The 19,521-nt window shown below is 35.4% G+C and overlaps 1 protein-coding gene across 15 annotated transcripts in view; it reads left to right on the top strand.

Moving 5' to 3' along the window:
• syd (JNK-interacting protein syd) overlaps positions 1–16,285 on the top strand; it is a 127,185-nt gene extending 110,900 nt beyond the window's left edge. For 12 of the 15 annotated variants that reach the window (XM_081727579.1, XM_081727590.1, XM_081727587.1 and 9 more), the window contains one exon: positions 12,497–16,285. In XM_081727579.1, coding sequence (XP_081583705.1) covers positions 12,497–12,621 — 125 coding nt within the window. In that variant the 3' untranslated portion in view covers positions 12,622–16,285. Of the gene's footprint in view, positions 1–5,192; positions 5,318–12,496 lie in introns of all 15 variants that reach the window. The other 3 variants (XM_081727580.1, XM_081727591.1, XM_081727592.1) reach the window with 3 other exon arrangements.
• The last annotated feature ends 3,236 nt before the right edge of the window (positions 16,286–19,521 follow it).

Genomic DNA, 19,521 nt, shown 5'->3' with positions numbered 1-19,521 from the left:
ATCAATGTATGTTATTGAGTTCTGTGAAATGTGACTTACTAATTGCTACACGAAGCCTGTTGAGTCTCATTCTTGAATACGTTTGCACAGTCTATTGGGAACTTAGGCGCCTACTCGACTTTATTTCTTACTTTATATCTATTGCTAATTTCATGTCTTTGAAAATGGAATATTCTACTTTTTCGAATTCATCTTTTATTTGACTGTTTTAGATTTTCATCAAATGCAGTTTGAACTACAAAAAAGTCATAATATTTAGTTTTCAATATAAATACAAACGTGTTGGATGGCATGCTAATATATTTTGATCAGTGAAGTTTTTGAGATGTTATTCTTCCTTCTTTCTGTTTGCTGCTTTTGTTCCTACTCTTTCACATTCATCTGTTGCTTAATCATTTACGATGAAGCTGCCAGAGGATATGGAAAAGCCGCGCGTAGCGTTGAACAGTTTTGAATATCAAGTTGTCTAAAAAATATTGAGGCTTTAAAGGTCAAAATTGTGAATACATTTTTTTTTATTGTGGTTTGAAAATAATAATATAAAGCCACTATACACCATTTTGTTAGGTGACCTGCAATTTTCCGGCAAAACCATAATCCAATGGCTGTAGAACTTACATGGTTTCTGATACATAAAAGACACATGGTTCACACAGGTCTCTTTTGAAACTAACTAAACACCATTCAGGAAGTTCAGCAGAGACCGAAAAGAAATAATTGACGATATCAAGTCCGAGTTATATGGTGGATGCATTCAAACTTCCCAACTAAGTTTTGTCAATTTCTGACGGGTCGTGAAAGATTAATGAGGTATATGACACCCTTTTTGTTGAGCAGTTTCGACCGTATTTTTTTAAAATTGTTACGTTGCTGACAATACAGATTCGATTCTATCGTTGTACCCTGCGGCAACAGCTCGTGATCCATGATTCCTTCCAGGGCGTCAGTGTGGGCTTTGCCACAGATTATGGAGCTGTGCTTGCTTGTTTTGCACCTATTGTTGTTGTAGGCACTTTTAACCACTCGGAACAACAGCTTCAGAAATAGCTCTAGTTCTTTACGTTTCAGCAGAGATTTGCATACAAAGCATCAGTCGAGTAAATGTTTTTGAGTCAGATCATGTCAGGCTTCTTTTGTAGCCATCTTTCACCGTTTGCTGAAGGATATTTACGTCACTGCTTCTCTACTTTTGTCAGCATCTAATTCACTTTTGCTGTGATTAGTGAAGCCGAAGAACTTCTTGGGCTTGGAAATTTCCAGAAGGAACCACCTTTTAGCTGTTGTCTTTTGATAACGTATCTTGCCCATAAATAGCACAAATTTCTTCACTGGCCTTTATAGGAATGAAATTGTAAAATGTATCGCAGTTCACTTTTCTTTACGGCGCCTGGTGATAAGAATTCCAACCCTTTTTGCACATCTATTAGCTTCAATAATCAGATGTCAAATGACGTTAGCCCTGACCTGCTGCAACTCATATTCCCTGAGATTTCGGACACTAACGCCACCTCGTGCGCAAAAGATTCAATGCTTTTTAGAACGACTTATTTTAAATTACAGCTGTGATGAATAACTGAATATGTTGATTATGCGAATGAGACATCTAAGATAGCACTGTTATCACGCTGTTTTAGATACTGAATAATACTAGATTTGATACGTTTTTATTTCTATTTATTTTCTTATTTTATTATCTTACACTAAATAAATAAAGTGCTGCTTGCCTCATATAAAGATCTGTTCTTTTAAACTTAATGGATTGCCCTTCGTTTGTATATAGGAAAGTTTGTGTATGGTTTGTTTTCTTTTGTTTCGGTGCTTAAGATGCAATGTCCACACGCACAAGATGCTGAAATACCTCAATAACTTTTGTGTTATCTTCAGCTGCAGGCTGTAAGTAATTTTATCAATCAAATGTTGCTAAAAGATAGTAAGGGCTACTTTCTCTCAATGTTTCTGTAGCAATTCTCTTGTAAAGAAGATAAGATGCCATTTTATTAGTTAGGTTTGTGTTTTGTTCACGTGTTCATATTCGAGTCTTTAACACAATACTCAGTTAAATAATATACTTCAGAATTCATAAAATTAAAAAGAGAAAAGATTAAAACTCGACTTTAACAAATGTAATGGCTACCCGGTCTTTTGTAGTGAGACCCGGGTGAGGCATAGGTCTCGGATCAAATCTATGTGGTTGTAAAAGAAACATAAACCGTCAACGGAACAATCTTCACAGCATAAAACATTCTTTACCGATTCAGTTCTATATGCTAAGAGAAAGAATTATATGTATAAAAACGAGACGACGAAAAACTTACCAGAATCTAGGTTTTCTTAGTACAATAACTTTTCTATTATTAGTCAGTAATACAGTTTTTCAGTAGATTTTCGTATATCGTGAATGACTTGAAGTAACCGTTCGTTCTATCATATATTAAAATTGCATGACTTTTAATTCCAAGAATTTTATTTCGTTATCCATTAGCGTAAAAAGTTCATAATTAATATGTTGGACATTGTGTGTTGAATTTAATATATCAATTCATAAAAATTAGTGCAACAGCATTTAGTAAGTATCTGAAAGTAAATGTATTTTTTGCTTCAGAAAAAGGAAGAAGGAAAAAAATCGTTATCTAAAGCAAAATTAGATAAAAAGAATTAAGTTCCAAGTCATAAAAGCAGTAGTTTCAGACTATGCGGGTTAGTGTACAAATTAGTGTGTTCGTGTTTTTCACTTACCGTAATAAAGAAAAGTGTTACCGGACTTTTGAGACACGGTGTATATATATATATATATATATATATATATATATATATATATATATATATATATATATAATACACCGTGTCTCAAAAGTCCGGTAACACTTTTCTTTATTACACAAAAACTACAAGAGGTATAGCTGTCGTGTATATGTCATATGAAAGAGCATCTCAAATGTCTTTTTATAATGTATGAGTTCACAATGCCTCGATATGGGAACCATGTGTAACACGACATATGTCTAGATAGTAATCAAATTCTTGCCATACTCGTTGGGGCATATCCTGAAAGACAATGATAGCAACTTCTTCAATCTTGCGCTTGAGTTGTTCTGCATTTTCTGGTAACGGTGGCACATACACACTATCTTTTACGTATCCCCATAAGAAGAAGTCACAGTGAGTTAAATCTGGGGATCTTGGAGGCCACGTGTCAAAACATTGATCATTTTTCCCTGCCCGCTCTATCCAGCGTTGAATTAACTCATTGTTCAGGATTTCACGAACATCGTGATGATAATGAGTTGGGGCCCCGTCCTGCTGGAACAGGAAATATTCAGCATCTTCTTGCATTTGTGGGAACAACCAATCCTGTAACATATCGAGGTACGGATGGCCAGTTACAATGGTTTCTGCGAAGAAGAATGGTCCGTAAAGTTTCAACGTTGACACTGCGCAGAAAACGTTTACTTTGGACGAATCACGCTCATATTCAACGAATTCGTGAGGATTCTGGGTACCCCATATTCGACGTTATGTCTGTTCAGTCTGCCATTTATGTGGAAAGTTGCCTCATTACCAAAGATTATGCGATCCACGAAGTTCTCATCCTCTTCTATGAATTGTTGTACTTGACTACAAAAAACATAGCGGTGCTGTTTATCGTTTTGCTTTAAGTGATACAAGAGCTGCAATTTACTCAGTCTCTTACGTAGCGTTCTCCATATTGTCGTCCGTGGTAGTTGTAGCTCGCAGAAGCCTTACGAACATATTTTTTCGGACTTAAAATTTATTATGCCAGGCATAAATAGACTTCCTACTTGGTGCTTCTTTCTTGTACAGTCCGCAGCAAAAAACCTGCAACATGAGCATGTAAGTTTATTGTGAAATTACGCCTGTCAGCACAGGGATTCAACATAACGTCTAAGTGGCACGAATCACGCCAGGAGAAACCTTGGCGTCCTCGCCTGCACACTTATTTTGGAGCAAAAAACTTCTTCGTTTCACAATAAACTTTGATGCCCATGTTGCAGGTTTTTTTTGCTACGGACTGTACCTTGCCCTTAACTTCTGTTGCACATCTGTAGCACTCTTGTTTTTATCGAATTTCAACACACAGAAAGCACGCTCTGTACCAGAAGTCGCCATGTTTACAACACGCCAACGCCAACTGCGGTGAATGTGGGAACTACGAGCATTGCCTGAGAAAAAAAAGTTTAAGATAGTTTTTCATATGACATATACACGACAGCTATATGACTTGTAATTTTTGTGTAATAAATTAAGAAAAGTTTTACCGGATTTTTGGGACATGGTGTATATATTACAAACTGAAAATTTATCAGTAATTACGTCAATGTTATAAAAATGTGTGTTGCCTTGGAAATTGTTAAAGAAGAGAGAGAGAGCATAGGGTTAACATTTCCAAAGCTTTTATTATTTCGGCCATTGAATTAAATGTGATTCAATTCAAGAAAGTTGGAGTCTATTGTGAATTGTTTGTTTGTCGTAATCTAATGGAGAATTTGTTATTGTCCTAAACAAGATACAAGATATAGAAAAACAAATTAGTTAAAGCAGTTCCATGCTTCTTAAGCAATCTGCTATGTTGAGAAATTATTGCATACTGCGAATATTAAATAACGAATCTTGTGGACAGCTGGTGGTGAGCACGACGTACAAATACATTTTATATACAGAAAGCTAAAATTTTTCTCCTTAATGCTGTAATGAAGAAGGATATGCGAGTAGTATTTGCTAGCATTTTTCTCTTGGTCAAGGATCCTGAATTTTATAATGACATAGAGGCTTTTTAGGACCTAAAAGCTTATACATTCAATTCAATCTAAGTTATTGAAGGTGGAGGGATTGAAAACGCAAGTAAAATTCCTGATTGGAATAGACTCCTATGCTGATTTGCATGTAAGAATATAAGATACCTATATTATTATTATTTAACATTTCATGTGAATTGAAGAATACTTAAGAGTCTGCGAACAACTTTCATGCACTACAAGTCTTCATATATTCATTCGGGCTTTACCTAGGTTAAGCTCTTCAACATATAGTTTCGCTTTCTTCCCTTGCTTCTGCTAAAATATATTTTTTAAATTTAGTTTTTTTTTTTTTAATATTTTTATTTTCCCTTCTTGACTTTATTTTTATGTTGAGTAACTGGGTGTTTTTTTCTTCCTGCTCTGACTCCGTTGCAGTGGATGACGCAGAAGACGAACAGGATACTGCTAGTCACCTTATAGTGTGGCAGCTGCCTCACGTAAACATATTAGACGATTGGCCATTTACTGATGGGCAATGTGCGACTGAATGATCTCTTTCGGTAGGCATCTTCAGCTGAAATCGCCAGGTGGCAGCAGCTTCTACTCTTTCCTGTTTCTTTCAAACTCTCTCTTCTCTTTTAGACTACATAATACTAACACACGTTTATGTTGTTGGGAAAAGAGGTTGGAAGTTGCACTGTTGTTTGAAACGCACAGTAGGGTTTTCGTTTTGCATGTTGGATTTGGGAGCAGAATTCGTTGTGGATGTGGAGCCACGTAGTTGAAAGATAGAACCATCAAACTGAGGAAATGTGTTAAATTGTGTGTGTCATTGTCTATAGGTTGAACGGGTATGATACTCTTCTATAAACAGAAAACTGTCTACTAAATTTGATTCATTTAAAGGTAAATTGAGCAAAGTTTATTCATATCATCCTACAGTAATTGACAAAAGAAAATAGCGCATTTTATGCACACATTGTATATTAAATATGCTATTGACTGTTATCAATAATTATACATGGATTCGAGGGAAGGGTTAATACAATATTGATTCTTTCACAGCTTCCTTTTCAGCGCGGCTTTATGAGACGTGGACTCGTACAGTTAACGTAGTATCTGAACCACATGAGCTCTCACCGGGAAATGAACCCAAGTCCAAAGGCGCCTGAGGAAAAAAAAAAGGACTCCCGAAAAACCATTGAAGTATATAATTAGGTATTGAACGGCTTAACGCAATAGCACCTGTCTTTATCATCAAGATATATTTTACCCGTCTGCAGCAGAACGATTTGCTGTGTGTTTATATGTCACGCCCGTTTTTAAAAGCTTAAACTTAAACGCCAGCAAACCAAATATCAGCTCAGGTTTCAATAAATAACAGTGAGGCCAAGTGAAATTGTGCTGGATCCTTCTGCTTTTGATGCGAGTAGAAACACTTCCCTGATATTTGGCCATACAATAACGTATTTTAAACTTCAGGGAATAAAACCATTCACAGCAATTGTGCTTAAATCTCACAACGATGTTATTGTAATGTGAAATGAAACTATCATCTAATTTAAAACAGAAAATCCACGAGACAGCGTCAGACTGAAAGTAGTCATGATTAGTATGGTCTTACTTATGAGTTATCACATTTTATTTAGAAGTATTAGCGAAAGTACAACCAGAGATTGCGGATAATAAATAGGAGCGATATTAAATACCCAGTGAAGTCCAAGATCAGATGGTATAGAAAGAAAATACGTGCTTAGGTGTTTCTATATTTCTTTCTTTCTTCAATAATAATAATAATAATAATAATAATAATAATAATAATAATAATAATATGGCTTAAGGTATCCGAAAGTAATCGTGGCAGAGCACTTCTGTCCCGGAGGGGGCTGGGATGCAAGGGCAAAATTCATCTCCAGACAGGCAGAGGGGTGTAAATCATTGTCTCTGATTTTTCCTAAAATTTGGATATGTGAAACTATAAGTGAATCTGAGAAAACACATTTTTAAAAACAAAAAATGTACTGGAAATGTAGCAAGTCGAAGTTGACCATGCAAAAGCCACTTTTGAACGTAAATAATAATAATAATAAAAATATAAAAAGGTAAATATGCTAATCCAGATGATGATTCTTTTTTGTTCTTAATTAAACATTCCGGTACATTTTTTTAAAAAAATAAAAACAAAATATGTTTTTTTTTCCTCATATTCTCTTGTAGATTCACATTCGAATTTGGGGAAAATCAGATACTATGATTTCCTCATTTTTATTTTTATTGACTGTCTGCAGATGTATTCAGCCCAAAATGGATGTATATTACTGGCAAAGAATAGGGTTAACATGGCAATAAAAACAATAACAACAGTTTAAACTATATATATTCTGAGAAATTTATAGATATATCAAAAGTACGGTTCGGAATTTTTCTTAAAACTTACGAGGGTCCAGTGATAACTGTTACAATAGTTAAAGGTTTTTATCAAATGTGTTCGTTAGATAAGAGTAAATACTATTTATTGTACCGTGATAAATATGTTCAATGCATATCCTGATACTGCACTATTCCCTCATCAGGCTTTTCCTTAGACTCTAGTAAGATGACAGTACATAGTATAGCAGCCGATGCCATCAGAAGGATATTTGTGTTTCTATCAGAGTTACGTCTCGTATACAAGAAGCTACGAGTAGTTCAATCCATTTAATAATAATTCCTGTTCGCGTATTCTAAAGCAAAGTAAAAAATTGTAGCATGAATGAGGCTTTCTGTCACTTTGCTTCAGGTAACTATACTGGGGTCATAAAGAATACCTTACTTTATATATTTTTATACGAGGTGTAGTCAAAGAATATGAAACCTTATTTGTCCCGCGTAAACTAATGTCGTTTGTCGATGATGTGTAAGGAATATTGATGGGCATCTGTGAAAGCGTCTGTCGCCAGCAGTCATCCTTTAGGCAGTGAGTGCTGGTTTGGATTTGCAAATTGTATCAAATTACGAAGCGATTTGATCAGAGCATGTGCATCAAGTTCTGTCAAAAAGTTGGCGATACTCAAGTGAAGATAATTCACAAAGCCCAACAGGCGTTCGGGAACGATGCGATGAGCGTTTTACAGAACAAGTGGTACTTCGAGTTAGGCCCAGAACTAACCGAAATTAAACTGTTATTGAACAAATGAGTTTGTCATGCAGAATCGTTGTATTGTAGTCCGAGATGAAGGTAAGCATTGCGTTCAATTTTGACTGACGATTTATGCTTGAAGTTTGTGCTGAAGCTGCCAGTGATGGAATACAATCAACTCTGATTGGAAATGTTAGACAAAACACAAAGTAACCCTAACTTGAACACCGTGATCACACCGTGTTCATGAGACGTGAGTTCATGCTTACTGACTAGAAACTAAGATTCAATCCTCACAATGGAAACGTTCATCACCTCAGATACCCAAAAAGGCACGGTAGGTGATGTTTATCGCTTTCTTCGACACTACGATAAGAGGTATCACTGGAAGATCCTTTGTCGCCTTTGTGATGCTGTCGGATCTGTGGGCAGCATAAGGTAGCAAGATCCATCATATGCCTCCCCCATGCTTCGTTATAGATGCAGACTTTTTTTGGGCCAAGGACAACATTCCCATGGTTCTTCAGGCTCCCCACCTTCCGGACATGTCGTCCAACTGAATTTTCGCTGTTTCCAAAGAAAAGGGGCCCGATTTGATCCCAGAAAAGAAATTATGGGGAATACGACGCCCCAAAAAGATGCGTTCCAGAAGTGTTTCCAGCCATGGAAGAACTATTTGAATAAGTATGTGCATTCCGAAGGGAGATGGCAGTCGCTGCGTGTTATCTAAATAAATGAATTTGTGTCAACCACAGGTTCGAAATATTTTTTAACACACTTCGTATTCGCCATACACATTCAAGCACTTCTCATTACGTGATACCAGTTACTGTATTCAACCATGGTAATTAATCACCAGTGGGAAAAAGAAGAAATATTCAATCGTAGCACGTATCATACTTCACCTCTGACAGCTCAGTTTAAGCCAAGCGTGAGATGATGAACGTTATCAAGTTGCGAGCCCTGAACGTGTGCAGTAAAATCGAAAGCTCTGAGGTATGGAGTGTGACAAAGTTCTTAATTTGCCTTTGTTCCGGAAGCTGAGACCCCCCCATCCAGAAACAAAATTTTGTTCAAAGTAAAATGTGGTTTGGAATTTCAAGGTCTAAGGAGGAATAGAAATAAGAAATTATGTGAATTTCTGAAGAAAGTGTTTTTTTGAAAGATTAATGTTCACTGCTGTACGTGGCAAACAGAATTAGATTGCTCGTTAATGTGTCATAGCAAATAAGCTTAACTGCAATGGATTTTTAATAATAAAAACCCTTGATTGACCAGATGAGTTTACTCGGGTGATGATTGGTTAGTACATTGATTGCCGTCTTTGGCATTTGTAGCTTTTGAAATTTTAATTATTACCTATTAAACACCTTAATTTGGTTGCATCAGAATGTTCGGTAAGCAGCATAAAATGTTTTCCTCTGGGAATCGAACCCAAGATCACTTCACATCAAATCTGTATGATGTTGAATTTGTTTTAATCTACACGATTCGCTTAACTGGAAATATTACTAACTTCACCTTCTGTTGTGAAACAGTTTGTGTTTATTGGCCCATTTGTTTTTGGCAAGGTTTTAATTTCCTAACCAGAAATACGTGATAATTTACGTTCGAGCGTGCTCCATTATAGATTAAATTTTATAATATTGTGAGGTGATATGAGCAATAAATTTGAGTTAGAATAAGAAACCGCTCAAGTTTCAGTAATGCATAATGGGCAACATTTCTGTCTTTTCCCAAAGCTTAGGTTAGGATTCTTTCTCAGATTGCTGTGTCATTTGATATACGCGTCATCACTGCTGAAAATCGTTACGTAAAATGTCTGTGTGCTTAGGATTGTGGATATAGGTGTCAGTGCAGATATCCTGTGGATAGAATTCTTTTGTTGCTCGAAATTTCTGCTTTCCTCTTAAATGATTTTAGCTTTAGTACGAAATCAACGACTATTTTGATTAATATGACGTATATTTTCTTCGAGGTCCCCCTGTCATCTTCATTAGCCAATACTAAGAAGTGAATTTATTCTCCCCTAAAAATGTGTTAATTAAAACTTTTAACTCGGTTCTACTATGTATAGTACTACTAGTAGAGAAAGAAGACATTTAATGGAGGAAAGTGTCAGTTAATGTACCGATCGACTCAAAAGTATTGTTTTTCAGGTTGTCTTTCATTATAACTAAAAGAACGAATCAAATTTTTCTACAATTTGGCACTATCAAATTCCTAACCAGTACAGTAATGAAAAGAAGACCTACTCAGAAGGAGTGTGCGTCTCATTTGCGTAATTCGAACAATCGACCTTGCTGTACAGAAAGAATTGGGACTCGAAACACACATTCATCTGCCTACCAATTACTTCATGTAAACAACACAACTTTCGTCTTTCTTCTCTTCTGTTTTCAATAATTTGAATTTTGTATTACACTCCCCCCCCCCCCAAAAAAAAAAAAAAAACAAAGGAAAGGAAAACTAAGAGTTTTGGTGGATTTGACGCTACAAAGAGAAAGGAAACAAAGTAAGATATACCCCAAATGTCAGAAATAACTGCTGTTCAGTACTGGAATAGATATGGATCTGTCGCTGGTAGAACTCAGCGCAAAGGCTTGGGAAAAGCCTTTTTTTAATAATAATTATTTCCTGGTGGAAATGAAAGGTGTAGGAGCACCGACGTGGAGACCTAATATTCTTGCTTTTTCCATTGATTATCTACAATATTCTTAATCCCATTTCAATTTTTACGTTTTGCGTTTTACTAATAATTCTTACTCTCTTCCATCTTCCATTTTGATTTATTTGAGAGCCTCATTTCCTCCTTCGTTGCTCTATCCTTTCTTCAACAGACCCATACCCTCTGTATTTATTTATTTCTGTCATAAGCTTTTTTTTTTTTTTTTTTTTAAATATTTTCCTGCTTGCCTAAAAAATGACCCATAATCGTGGCGCTTATTGTGTAGCAATGTAAGTACTCTTTTCGTTTTATGTATTCTAGTCTGTGGAGTTAGCGTAAACATATTTCACTTCCGGGCACTAGTATGATGTTTTTCACTGTTTATGTACATATGAAAGAATAAAAAAAGTTGTCGGAAGACACTAGCTCATAGATCATGAACCCCTGTGCTGACGTGATCAAATTAACTACTGTGTCGAAAGACGTAGGTTCGTTTAAATGATCATTTCTCCACTACCAATCATAATATAATGATATTTCAACTTGAATTTAACTTCAAAAAATGTTCAGTAACTTTTTTTTTCTCTTTCTTTTCGTGACACGAGTGGTTAAGAAGTAATAGTGGGGAAAATGTAGAGGTAAGTGATATACTGGTAAACATTTCAGAAAAAACATCCTCGAAAACAACTTTAATGGTATATTTTTTTTTTTTTTTTTTTTTTTTTTGCGACATTTAAACAATATCTATTTTTATGGATAATGAGACCCTGATTTCCCAGCTATCTCCCCTCTCCTTCCCCCCATCTTGGATTTTGTGCATAAGGAAGCGAAATTCGACATGGTAACATTAAGCAAGGTCTTATTATCCCTAAAAGTACACGTTACCCAAATGTCGCAAAATGCCGTTAAAATCTTTTGGGAGTTTTTTTTTTTTTTTGTTTTTTTCTCTGAGGTGTTCACCAATATACCACTCACTTCCAAATTTTTTGCCGCTATAACTTCTTAACTTACTGTACCTGTTTTGTAGCCTAAATTAAGATCTTTCAAATGGTGTATTGAAATATTACAATATCGTGATTGGTAATGGAGATATGATTATTTAAACGGACCTCTCTCGACACGGCAGCCATTTTGATAACGTCACCACGTTGGTTCATGACCCCTGATCAAGTGTTACGCGGTGTTTTTATTTATTTATTCCTTCATATATACATAACCACTGTGCAAAATAACACACTGGTGACCGAAAGTGAAATATTTTGGTGACATTAATAACTCTACCGACCATACCTACATTAAGTAGTTAAATGGGATTTAACGTTATCCTCCGTATGATTCCGTAATAAAATATTACTTACGATAAATGATGTATTTTTTCCAATGCATTATTTTATGTATAAATTTAACCATTGTATTTGTGTTGCGAAAGATTCTATGAATAAATATTAATTATACAATTTGTTAATACCCTGATGGCTCAGAAGGAAAATATAATGTCCGCCATTGAAAACACGTATGAAGCAATTGATACTTGAAAGAGAGAATTTTGTCTGCTTAAAAGAGTACAGAACACAATTGGTAGTTTTCAAATAAGATTCAGTATGAGAGAGCTCATTCTAGATGCAAGAAATTAATTATTAATTAATTATTAGAATAGCTCATATGAACTAATAGGGAAGAGGATCGTTTTCTGTTTCCCCACCCCCTACACACACACACACAGACTTCTTCGTTCTAGCCAGTGTTTTAGCTTCATTCAGTTCCTCCCTTGTGACCCATGAACATGATTAAGGAACGTTAAACGAAGCCTTCGTTTCAAAACTATATTTTTTTTTCCTTTCCGCTGTGTTAATTTGGATTTTTATAAAATAAAGATTCTTCAGCTTTTAAAGCTTAGAGAGTGAGTACTGTGCTATTGTAATTGAGAATTATTATAAGGTTTATTGTTTCCAGGCGACGGTGAGGAGGAGGAAGGGGAAGGAGTCCCAGAAGATAATCCTGAGGAAGCCAAAGCACGAGCGCTTAGCAAAGGCGAGAGAAGCCATTTAATTGTGTGGCAGGTGACGCTGCCTGAGTGAAGGTCACAGGAGATTCAAACAATGTTATGCACTACAGCTTCCAACACTTCCGCGTGTGATGTGCTCCAGTTTGCAATATAACTAACTACGTAAAACAAGCATCGTAATACCATCTGATATATTGCTAATCGCATTCAGGTGATTTAGATGGAGTCTTTTTTAAAAATGTATTAACCATAATTAAATTTTTAATGAAATATGCAAATGCGCCAACGTATGATTGAATTACTGACAGGAAATAATGCGGAAAGCATTTGAAGAGTGGATTTCTTTTTTGGTAAAAATTTTCTTAGTTTGCAACTGATGTAAAATTTCCTCGGGCAGGGTAAATGAGGGAGAGCAGTGTAAACCATGTTAATTTAAGATTTACTGAAGCAGCAGTGCTGCTTTGAAAAAGAAAATACCTTATAAAGACACCAATGATTTACTGAAATCATAAGTTGAAATCTAATTCGGAATGAAAATTAATTTCTTTGAGAGGTATTTATGACTAAAGGAGTGATCCGTTATATTTATTTGTTCAAATTTAATACTCTTTATTTTTTATATAGCATGTGTGGAATATGTCTATTTCGGTTACTGTATCTTTCACAACCTTCTATTATGAAATCTTTGGTCTGAGTAGAAGGAAGGAAATTACTGATTCTGTTGAAGAAACAGATAGCTTTCCAGCATCCTTTTTAAGACACTGTTCGTTTCCCGTTTAGGGTCAGGGACACCAGGTTTGAAAAATATTGTCTGAGGAATTATGTATGTTGAAATGCAAGAAGTAGTGTACCTGCTCACTTTTATTTAAAACTGTCCTGAGTTAAATAATTATTTTCAAAATTTTGTTAATTGTTTTAAACTATCGTATAGAGAAGCATAATAAAACATTGTGTAAAATTAGGTAAAGACAATATTTGTTTTTCCATTATGTGATAATGAAATTTTACGGTATGACTTATTGTTTTACCTTAATGTTATTATAATGAAATCATTATTTTAAGTAATGTAAATATAGAAATTATAAGAATATAGATATATATACTGTATAAATTATAAACAAGACACAATGTACTTGTTGGAAGTTTCATGCAAATATTCCATCTCATTTTGATACATCACTTTCTGTTTTATGTTTTTGAGAAGGCAAAAAACTCTGGCCATGTACCTTATTGATTTCCTTTTAATCTAGGGACATTTTTAACTATAAAATTTGATATTTTTTGTGTGCATCAAATGCATAAGGAATGGCTGTGCGAATGATGATGGGTGGATTTATTTATTGACATTGCATGTTTGGATATTACTTACGCAGTTCATAGATCAAGTAAACAGTATATAAGGGCCTAGATAGAAATTCAATAAAATATAGCTGAAAATGTATCTCCCTGTACAAAAGTATGCTGGGATAACGGGATGCGCTTACGTAGTTGATCCTCTGAATTCGCTCACCAATGAGCTGCCAGTATTAGAATTAGGTTGCTATCAACCTAAGATGTGTCAGTACACAGATCCACTTCTATGAAGTAGAGAAGTACTTTGAAAGGGTCTTTCCTGATAAGATAGTGAAATCGGCCCTTAATCCAAATCAGGTTGCTATTGGCCAAAAAGGTTACCCTTGACCTAAAACTACCTAAAAAAAAAATTGACCCCTCCCCTTACCGAATTATCGTATCATACATGCTCAAAATGGAATATTTTTAAAATTTGGTGGGAGTGGTCCAAAAATTTTGAAAGTTTCACAGATTGTAGATAATATCTAGATGCAAATGTGTAATTTTTTCAAAATTATTGATGCGTATTATTTTTATTTTATTGCGTGTTGAAAATTTCAAAAAAAAAAAAAAAAAAAAAGAAGAAAAAAGAAAAAAATGGGGGGTGGGGGCACGTTCCTGATTTTTTGGTTAAAAAATTGTTATACCCTTAGGTACAACATATTTTTTTCGGGGCCTGAAAGTGATGACAGCATTGTCAAAAAATAAAACTGAAAACAAACGTGTTTTTCACAGTTTTCCCACCATTTTAGGGGCTTTAAGATGATGGCCCCCTTCAAACAATTCTTTGTCAAAGTTCTCAATTTTCCTCTCTCTGGGATCCCTTCTGCTTTTGTCGTTTTTTGGCTGCTTCGATTGTGTCCATTTCGAAACAGAAACACCAAATATATCTCTGGAACAGTGCTTCCACTTCAACCGACTTTTGCACAACAAAGTCACACACAACTCGCGGTAGAGAGCGCCACTGTGTGCGACCACTGAAACAAGCACTGATAGATACGAGGAACCGACGCGAGGTATGTATAACTTTGCATGACCCAGTAGTGACCCAATTTGGATCAAGGGCCGATTCCACTATCTTACCAGGAAAGACCCTTTGACGTCAGAACAAGTTCCTTTCTATGGGCATTACGAAAAAAGACGTATTGTACTTTCTCTGTCCTTAGACCGTACTGGAATAATTAAACAAATTTATCTGCTATTCAGGAAAGTCAGTCCTTCACGCTGGTATAGTGGCTACGTGGTCCTGGGTTTGATTCCCGGTGGAACAGCACAAACATTTAATTTCACTTGTATTAACCATCCGTCTGCTTTAGCCTAAAAGGTATGATCGTTAGATGTTAAACTAAAGAAAGAAAATAGTTTTTTTTTTTTCCCTAGGAAAATCTGATTAATATGAAATTGCAATATTATTATGAGCACGGTGATAACGATACGAACTCAGTTCCTTTTCTTTTGCCGAGCTCCATCGTGTGGGAGCTCATGTGGTATGAATTTTATGTTAAATTGTATATCCATGATTCATGTAATCACTGTACTGAGGAAATGGAGGGGGATAAACTCTAAACCAATCGGCCTTTTAAAAGAATCCCAAAGGCTTTGATTTTCCAGCAGCATCTTTAAGATTCGATCAGGACAGAGAAAATAGCAGATAATTGAAACATTATTCACAGTTGACAACAAATATTGTAGAAAAGCAGAGATACCTTTGTTGCAAAGCACAAATTACCACCCACAGCATGCGAAGGAAAATATGTTTGCAATAAAAGAATGCAGTTTTTTCGTTTTATTCAAATGAGTGGCACTCGTCCTGTTATCCCAAGAACTAGTGTATATCCACTCCTCTTTCAGATGTCGGACATCACTGTAGTTAATGAATGCATATTAAATGTGTAGATGCAGGCATCAAGGGGGAGGGTACAATTCTTTTGCACGCATTTTTCAATGAAGTAGTAAAAGCAGATAAAAGTTGAAAAATTTTGAGAGAATCAATTTAAAAAGGAATGTATCTTGTAGATTGAAATTTTTACCCTTCGAATGTTTTCTATGACACTTGAGCTTTGTATTTAAAAAATCCAATCCAAATGTATATAGAACATTTAATATTCAGTTGGGAAACTTAACTTTATGAGCGTGAGTGTGTTCATTTCTAGATAACAATCTATTATAATGAAATTTTCTTTGATATAATAGATTCTATGTACGCCAGAGGTTTATTTGGTTTTTTAAAAGTTTTATTTGTATATATTCAAGCATCCGCATGTAATATATTGGAATTGTAAAAATATTAACAAGAGTTGTGATATTTATTCTTGCTTCTTAGCCAAAGACTGTGTTTATATATTATGTACATGTAACTGTTACCTTGTCTGCGAGTCCAGAGAATAAATATCGTACTCAACGTATTTCTTATTTTTTTACTACCTGCTCCGCCCATTCTATACTGTAGGTTACAATGGTGCTTGATTGAAAAATCACTTAAAATTGTATACATTTAATTATTTATCTACCAACCAAAATGCCATTATACAAACACTACAGTTTAAAGATGGTTACAACCTTTATCCTGTTTTGGAATGTAAATGAAAACAATACAGTTTTTAAGTTTCAATCATGACAATACTTTTAAATTACACTAGCAACGTTTATTAGTGTTAGGTAGACAAGCGATAGCCCAAGTATGGACTGTTTATTATTAGGGATTAGCGTGACGCATACTAAGACGTTTCCCGCTTATTATGATATATAAGGACAACGAGAATGCAACAAATACGAAGGACAGTCAAGTGAAAACCGTAGAAACTGCAACAATGATTCGCCTTTGCACTGTTTGTTTTAATGGTTATGTAGTTAAGTAACCTCAATATTTCTCTCCACTTTGAGATCTTGATCAGGGATCATTTCTTCTGTTTCGATGGAAAATTCAATTATTTCTTTATCCAATTGGTGTGAATTCTTACCCTATGAAAGGAAAATTGAGATCAAAGTATTACGAAAGTATTTCATTTCATTATTGTTCGAAGATGTTTCTTGTAAGCCAAACGTTAAAATATTCCGTCAAAGGAACCAAACTCAAAAATAAAGTACAACGTGGTCAAGGTTTCGACAGCTTAGAGCATTTTGTTTATATAAAGTCTATACAATAATTGCTAATTGTAGTACGAGGTCACTGATGATACATTTTTTTTTTCGAAACTTTAGGGAAGGGGTATTAGTCAGGGTTTGAAAAAACCCGGGTTTTTTTGAAAAAGCCCAGCCCACCTGGGCCCATGTGGGTTTTTTCGGGTTTAATCGGGTTTTTTCGGGTTTAATTGGGTTTTTTCGAAATATTTCAATGTCTTTGGGGTAAAAGTGTTAAAATGTGATTTATATTTCAAGATTATCATTGTCACAACTTGCAACAATTTTCTATTCACTGCTGTTTTGAAAAAACGACCGCCATTTTGAAATTTTACGTTAGATCGCCGCCAAAATATATACAGCTAATTTAGTGCGCCTCGTGCTTATATTCTAAAAATTTCAACTTAAAAGACCGAAAATTGCACTTTGTAGCGTGGATACCCGCTATACTTTTTTAAAGACACCATTTTGAAATTGTACGTTGGTATGCTACCAAAATCTGTACAGGAAATTTAGTGTGTCTCGTGCTTGTACCTTGAAAATTTAAACTTAAAATATCGAAGGTGGTACCTTGTAGTATGTGTGGTACAGGCAGACGATCGAATCATCCCAGAAGCCTCACTGACGTTTGCCAAATATGAACACCAAATATATTAATTTAACTGCGTAAAATAAATGGTTTTATTTGAAGGTCACTTTCGATACTTTGTGCGTTCAATAGGTGAAATTCCCGAGCATTTGTTGCAAGACGTTTCTTTCCAGAAAATTAATTAAACTTCTTTCCAGAAAATTAACAAAGATATAATTCATATTTTATCTTCCAGCGTAAAATGAAATAGTTTTATTGTTGAAGTATTCAGTTCCGATGCTTTGTGCGTTCAATTGCGGGAATTTCCCGAGCATTTCTTTCGCGACTTTTTTCCCCCTCGAAAATGCAGCTTTCTTTACTGTATATCGAAACTTCCACTAGTACGGAAGTTTGAATTCAGCACTTGAAGTAGTAAGTGTTAAGTAGCTTTCGGAACTCTGAGCATTAAGCTTCTTAAATTTGACAAGAATTTTTACGCTATTGTTGGTGTTGATTCTAAAGAACGCTTATTTGAAGAGTACCAACAAATAACTGAACTATACTGTTATTGTTGGAAAACTAAATTTTACTGAAGAATAGGGTCTACTTGTGCTACCACAAAGGTAAGAAATAATACTAATAGTTTTACGAATGCACTACATATTTACTGGTAGTACCGGCACATATGGCTTTAAACTCGTCAAACGTAGGGGAGACCGGGGCACATTGTCACAAGTGGCATGTTGTCACAGTAGCAATTCTGAAAAAAAGCGAAAACATTAGGGCGCCGGTGCTGCTTTCTTGTTTACTTACTAGATGTCACTACTAACTGTACTTGATTGGAGATACGCGGCAACAACGGTGCTGCGTCAGTTGAACTTTGTTTTCAGTGCCGGAATGTAAATTTTCCGAGTCCTGAAATTGCTGTTTTGTGTGTTCGTGAAAGCGGTAGAAACAAATATTTTTGTGTGTGTTATGTAGGTTACAAATAGAGCTTCATAATGTGCTACTTTGTATGAGCCTAATCTTGTCGTTTGGTATAGATATTTTGTAAAAAGAGTAATGGCAACGCGTGGGGCAAGTTGTCACAAATAAGACGGTGCATGTTGTCAGTGTAACAATGTGCCCCACTGTGTGTTATATATAATACAAACGATAGGGTTATCTCGGTTTCGCAGACGGTGAGAATATACAAAAGAAAGACAGAGAGGAAAGCAACACCAATGGAAGATCTACTGGTTGCAGCAAGAGCTATGAAAAGAAATAACAACCCCATATCAATACGTAGGCCTAAAGCTGCTAAAGAATTTCATGACCAAAACAGAACATTGGCAAGATTTTGTGCACGTGTTACAGATGGCGAACTACAGTTCGGCCAATGCTTATTTACATTAGGTTACTCTTCGTAATACTAGGAAGAATTACTAGTATCATACCAAAACAAGCTTCGCACATGTAATTTGGACTCACTACAAAAGAGGTTCGCGATTTGGCTTACAACTATGCAAAAGCGCTAGGATTGAAATGCCCAGAGTCGTGGAATGAAAAGGCCATTGCTGGCCGAGACTGGTATCCGGTATTTCTGAAAAGACATGGTGATCTTGCTATAAGAACTCCCCAAGCAAATATTTTGCACCTATAAACAATGTCAACGAAGGTCCAAAGAAGATTACGATTCTTCCTCAGAGGACGACGATACATTGTGTTTAGTTTATGGCGATCCATACAGTGCGAGTACGGAAGTGGATTCAGTGCATTCGATGTACGGAATCAGCCTACGAAAACTGAGGGAAGCAGAACTTGGTTTATGTGTGAATTAACTGTGACTCTGACGATGATTTCCAGGTATGGTACTTTGTAGAAGCAAAAAGATAAACATTTTCAAACTAGTTTGCGATGCGTACTAATAAAACGCAACTAAATTTCGTAATAATATTTACTCCTCTTCTAAGC

This window comes from Thermobia domestica, chromosome 10, assembly GCF_964235325.1.
Source record: "Thermobia domestica chromosome 10, izTheDome1.hap1.1, whole genome shotgun sequence".
Classification (NCBI taxonomy): domain Eukaryota; kingdom Metazoa; phylum Arthropoda; class Insecta; order Zygentoma; family Lepismatidae; genus Thermobia; species Thermobia domestica.
Note: the sequence above shows the minus strand (reverse complement) of the source record. Positions and strands in the feature narration are given on the sequence as shown.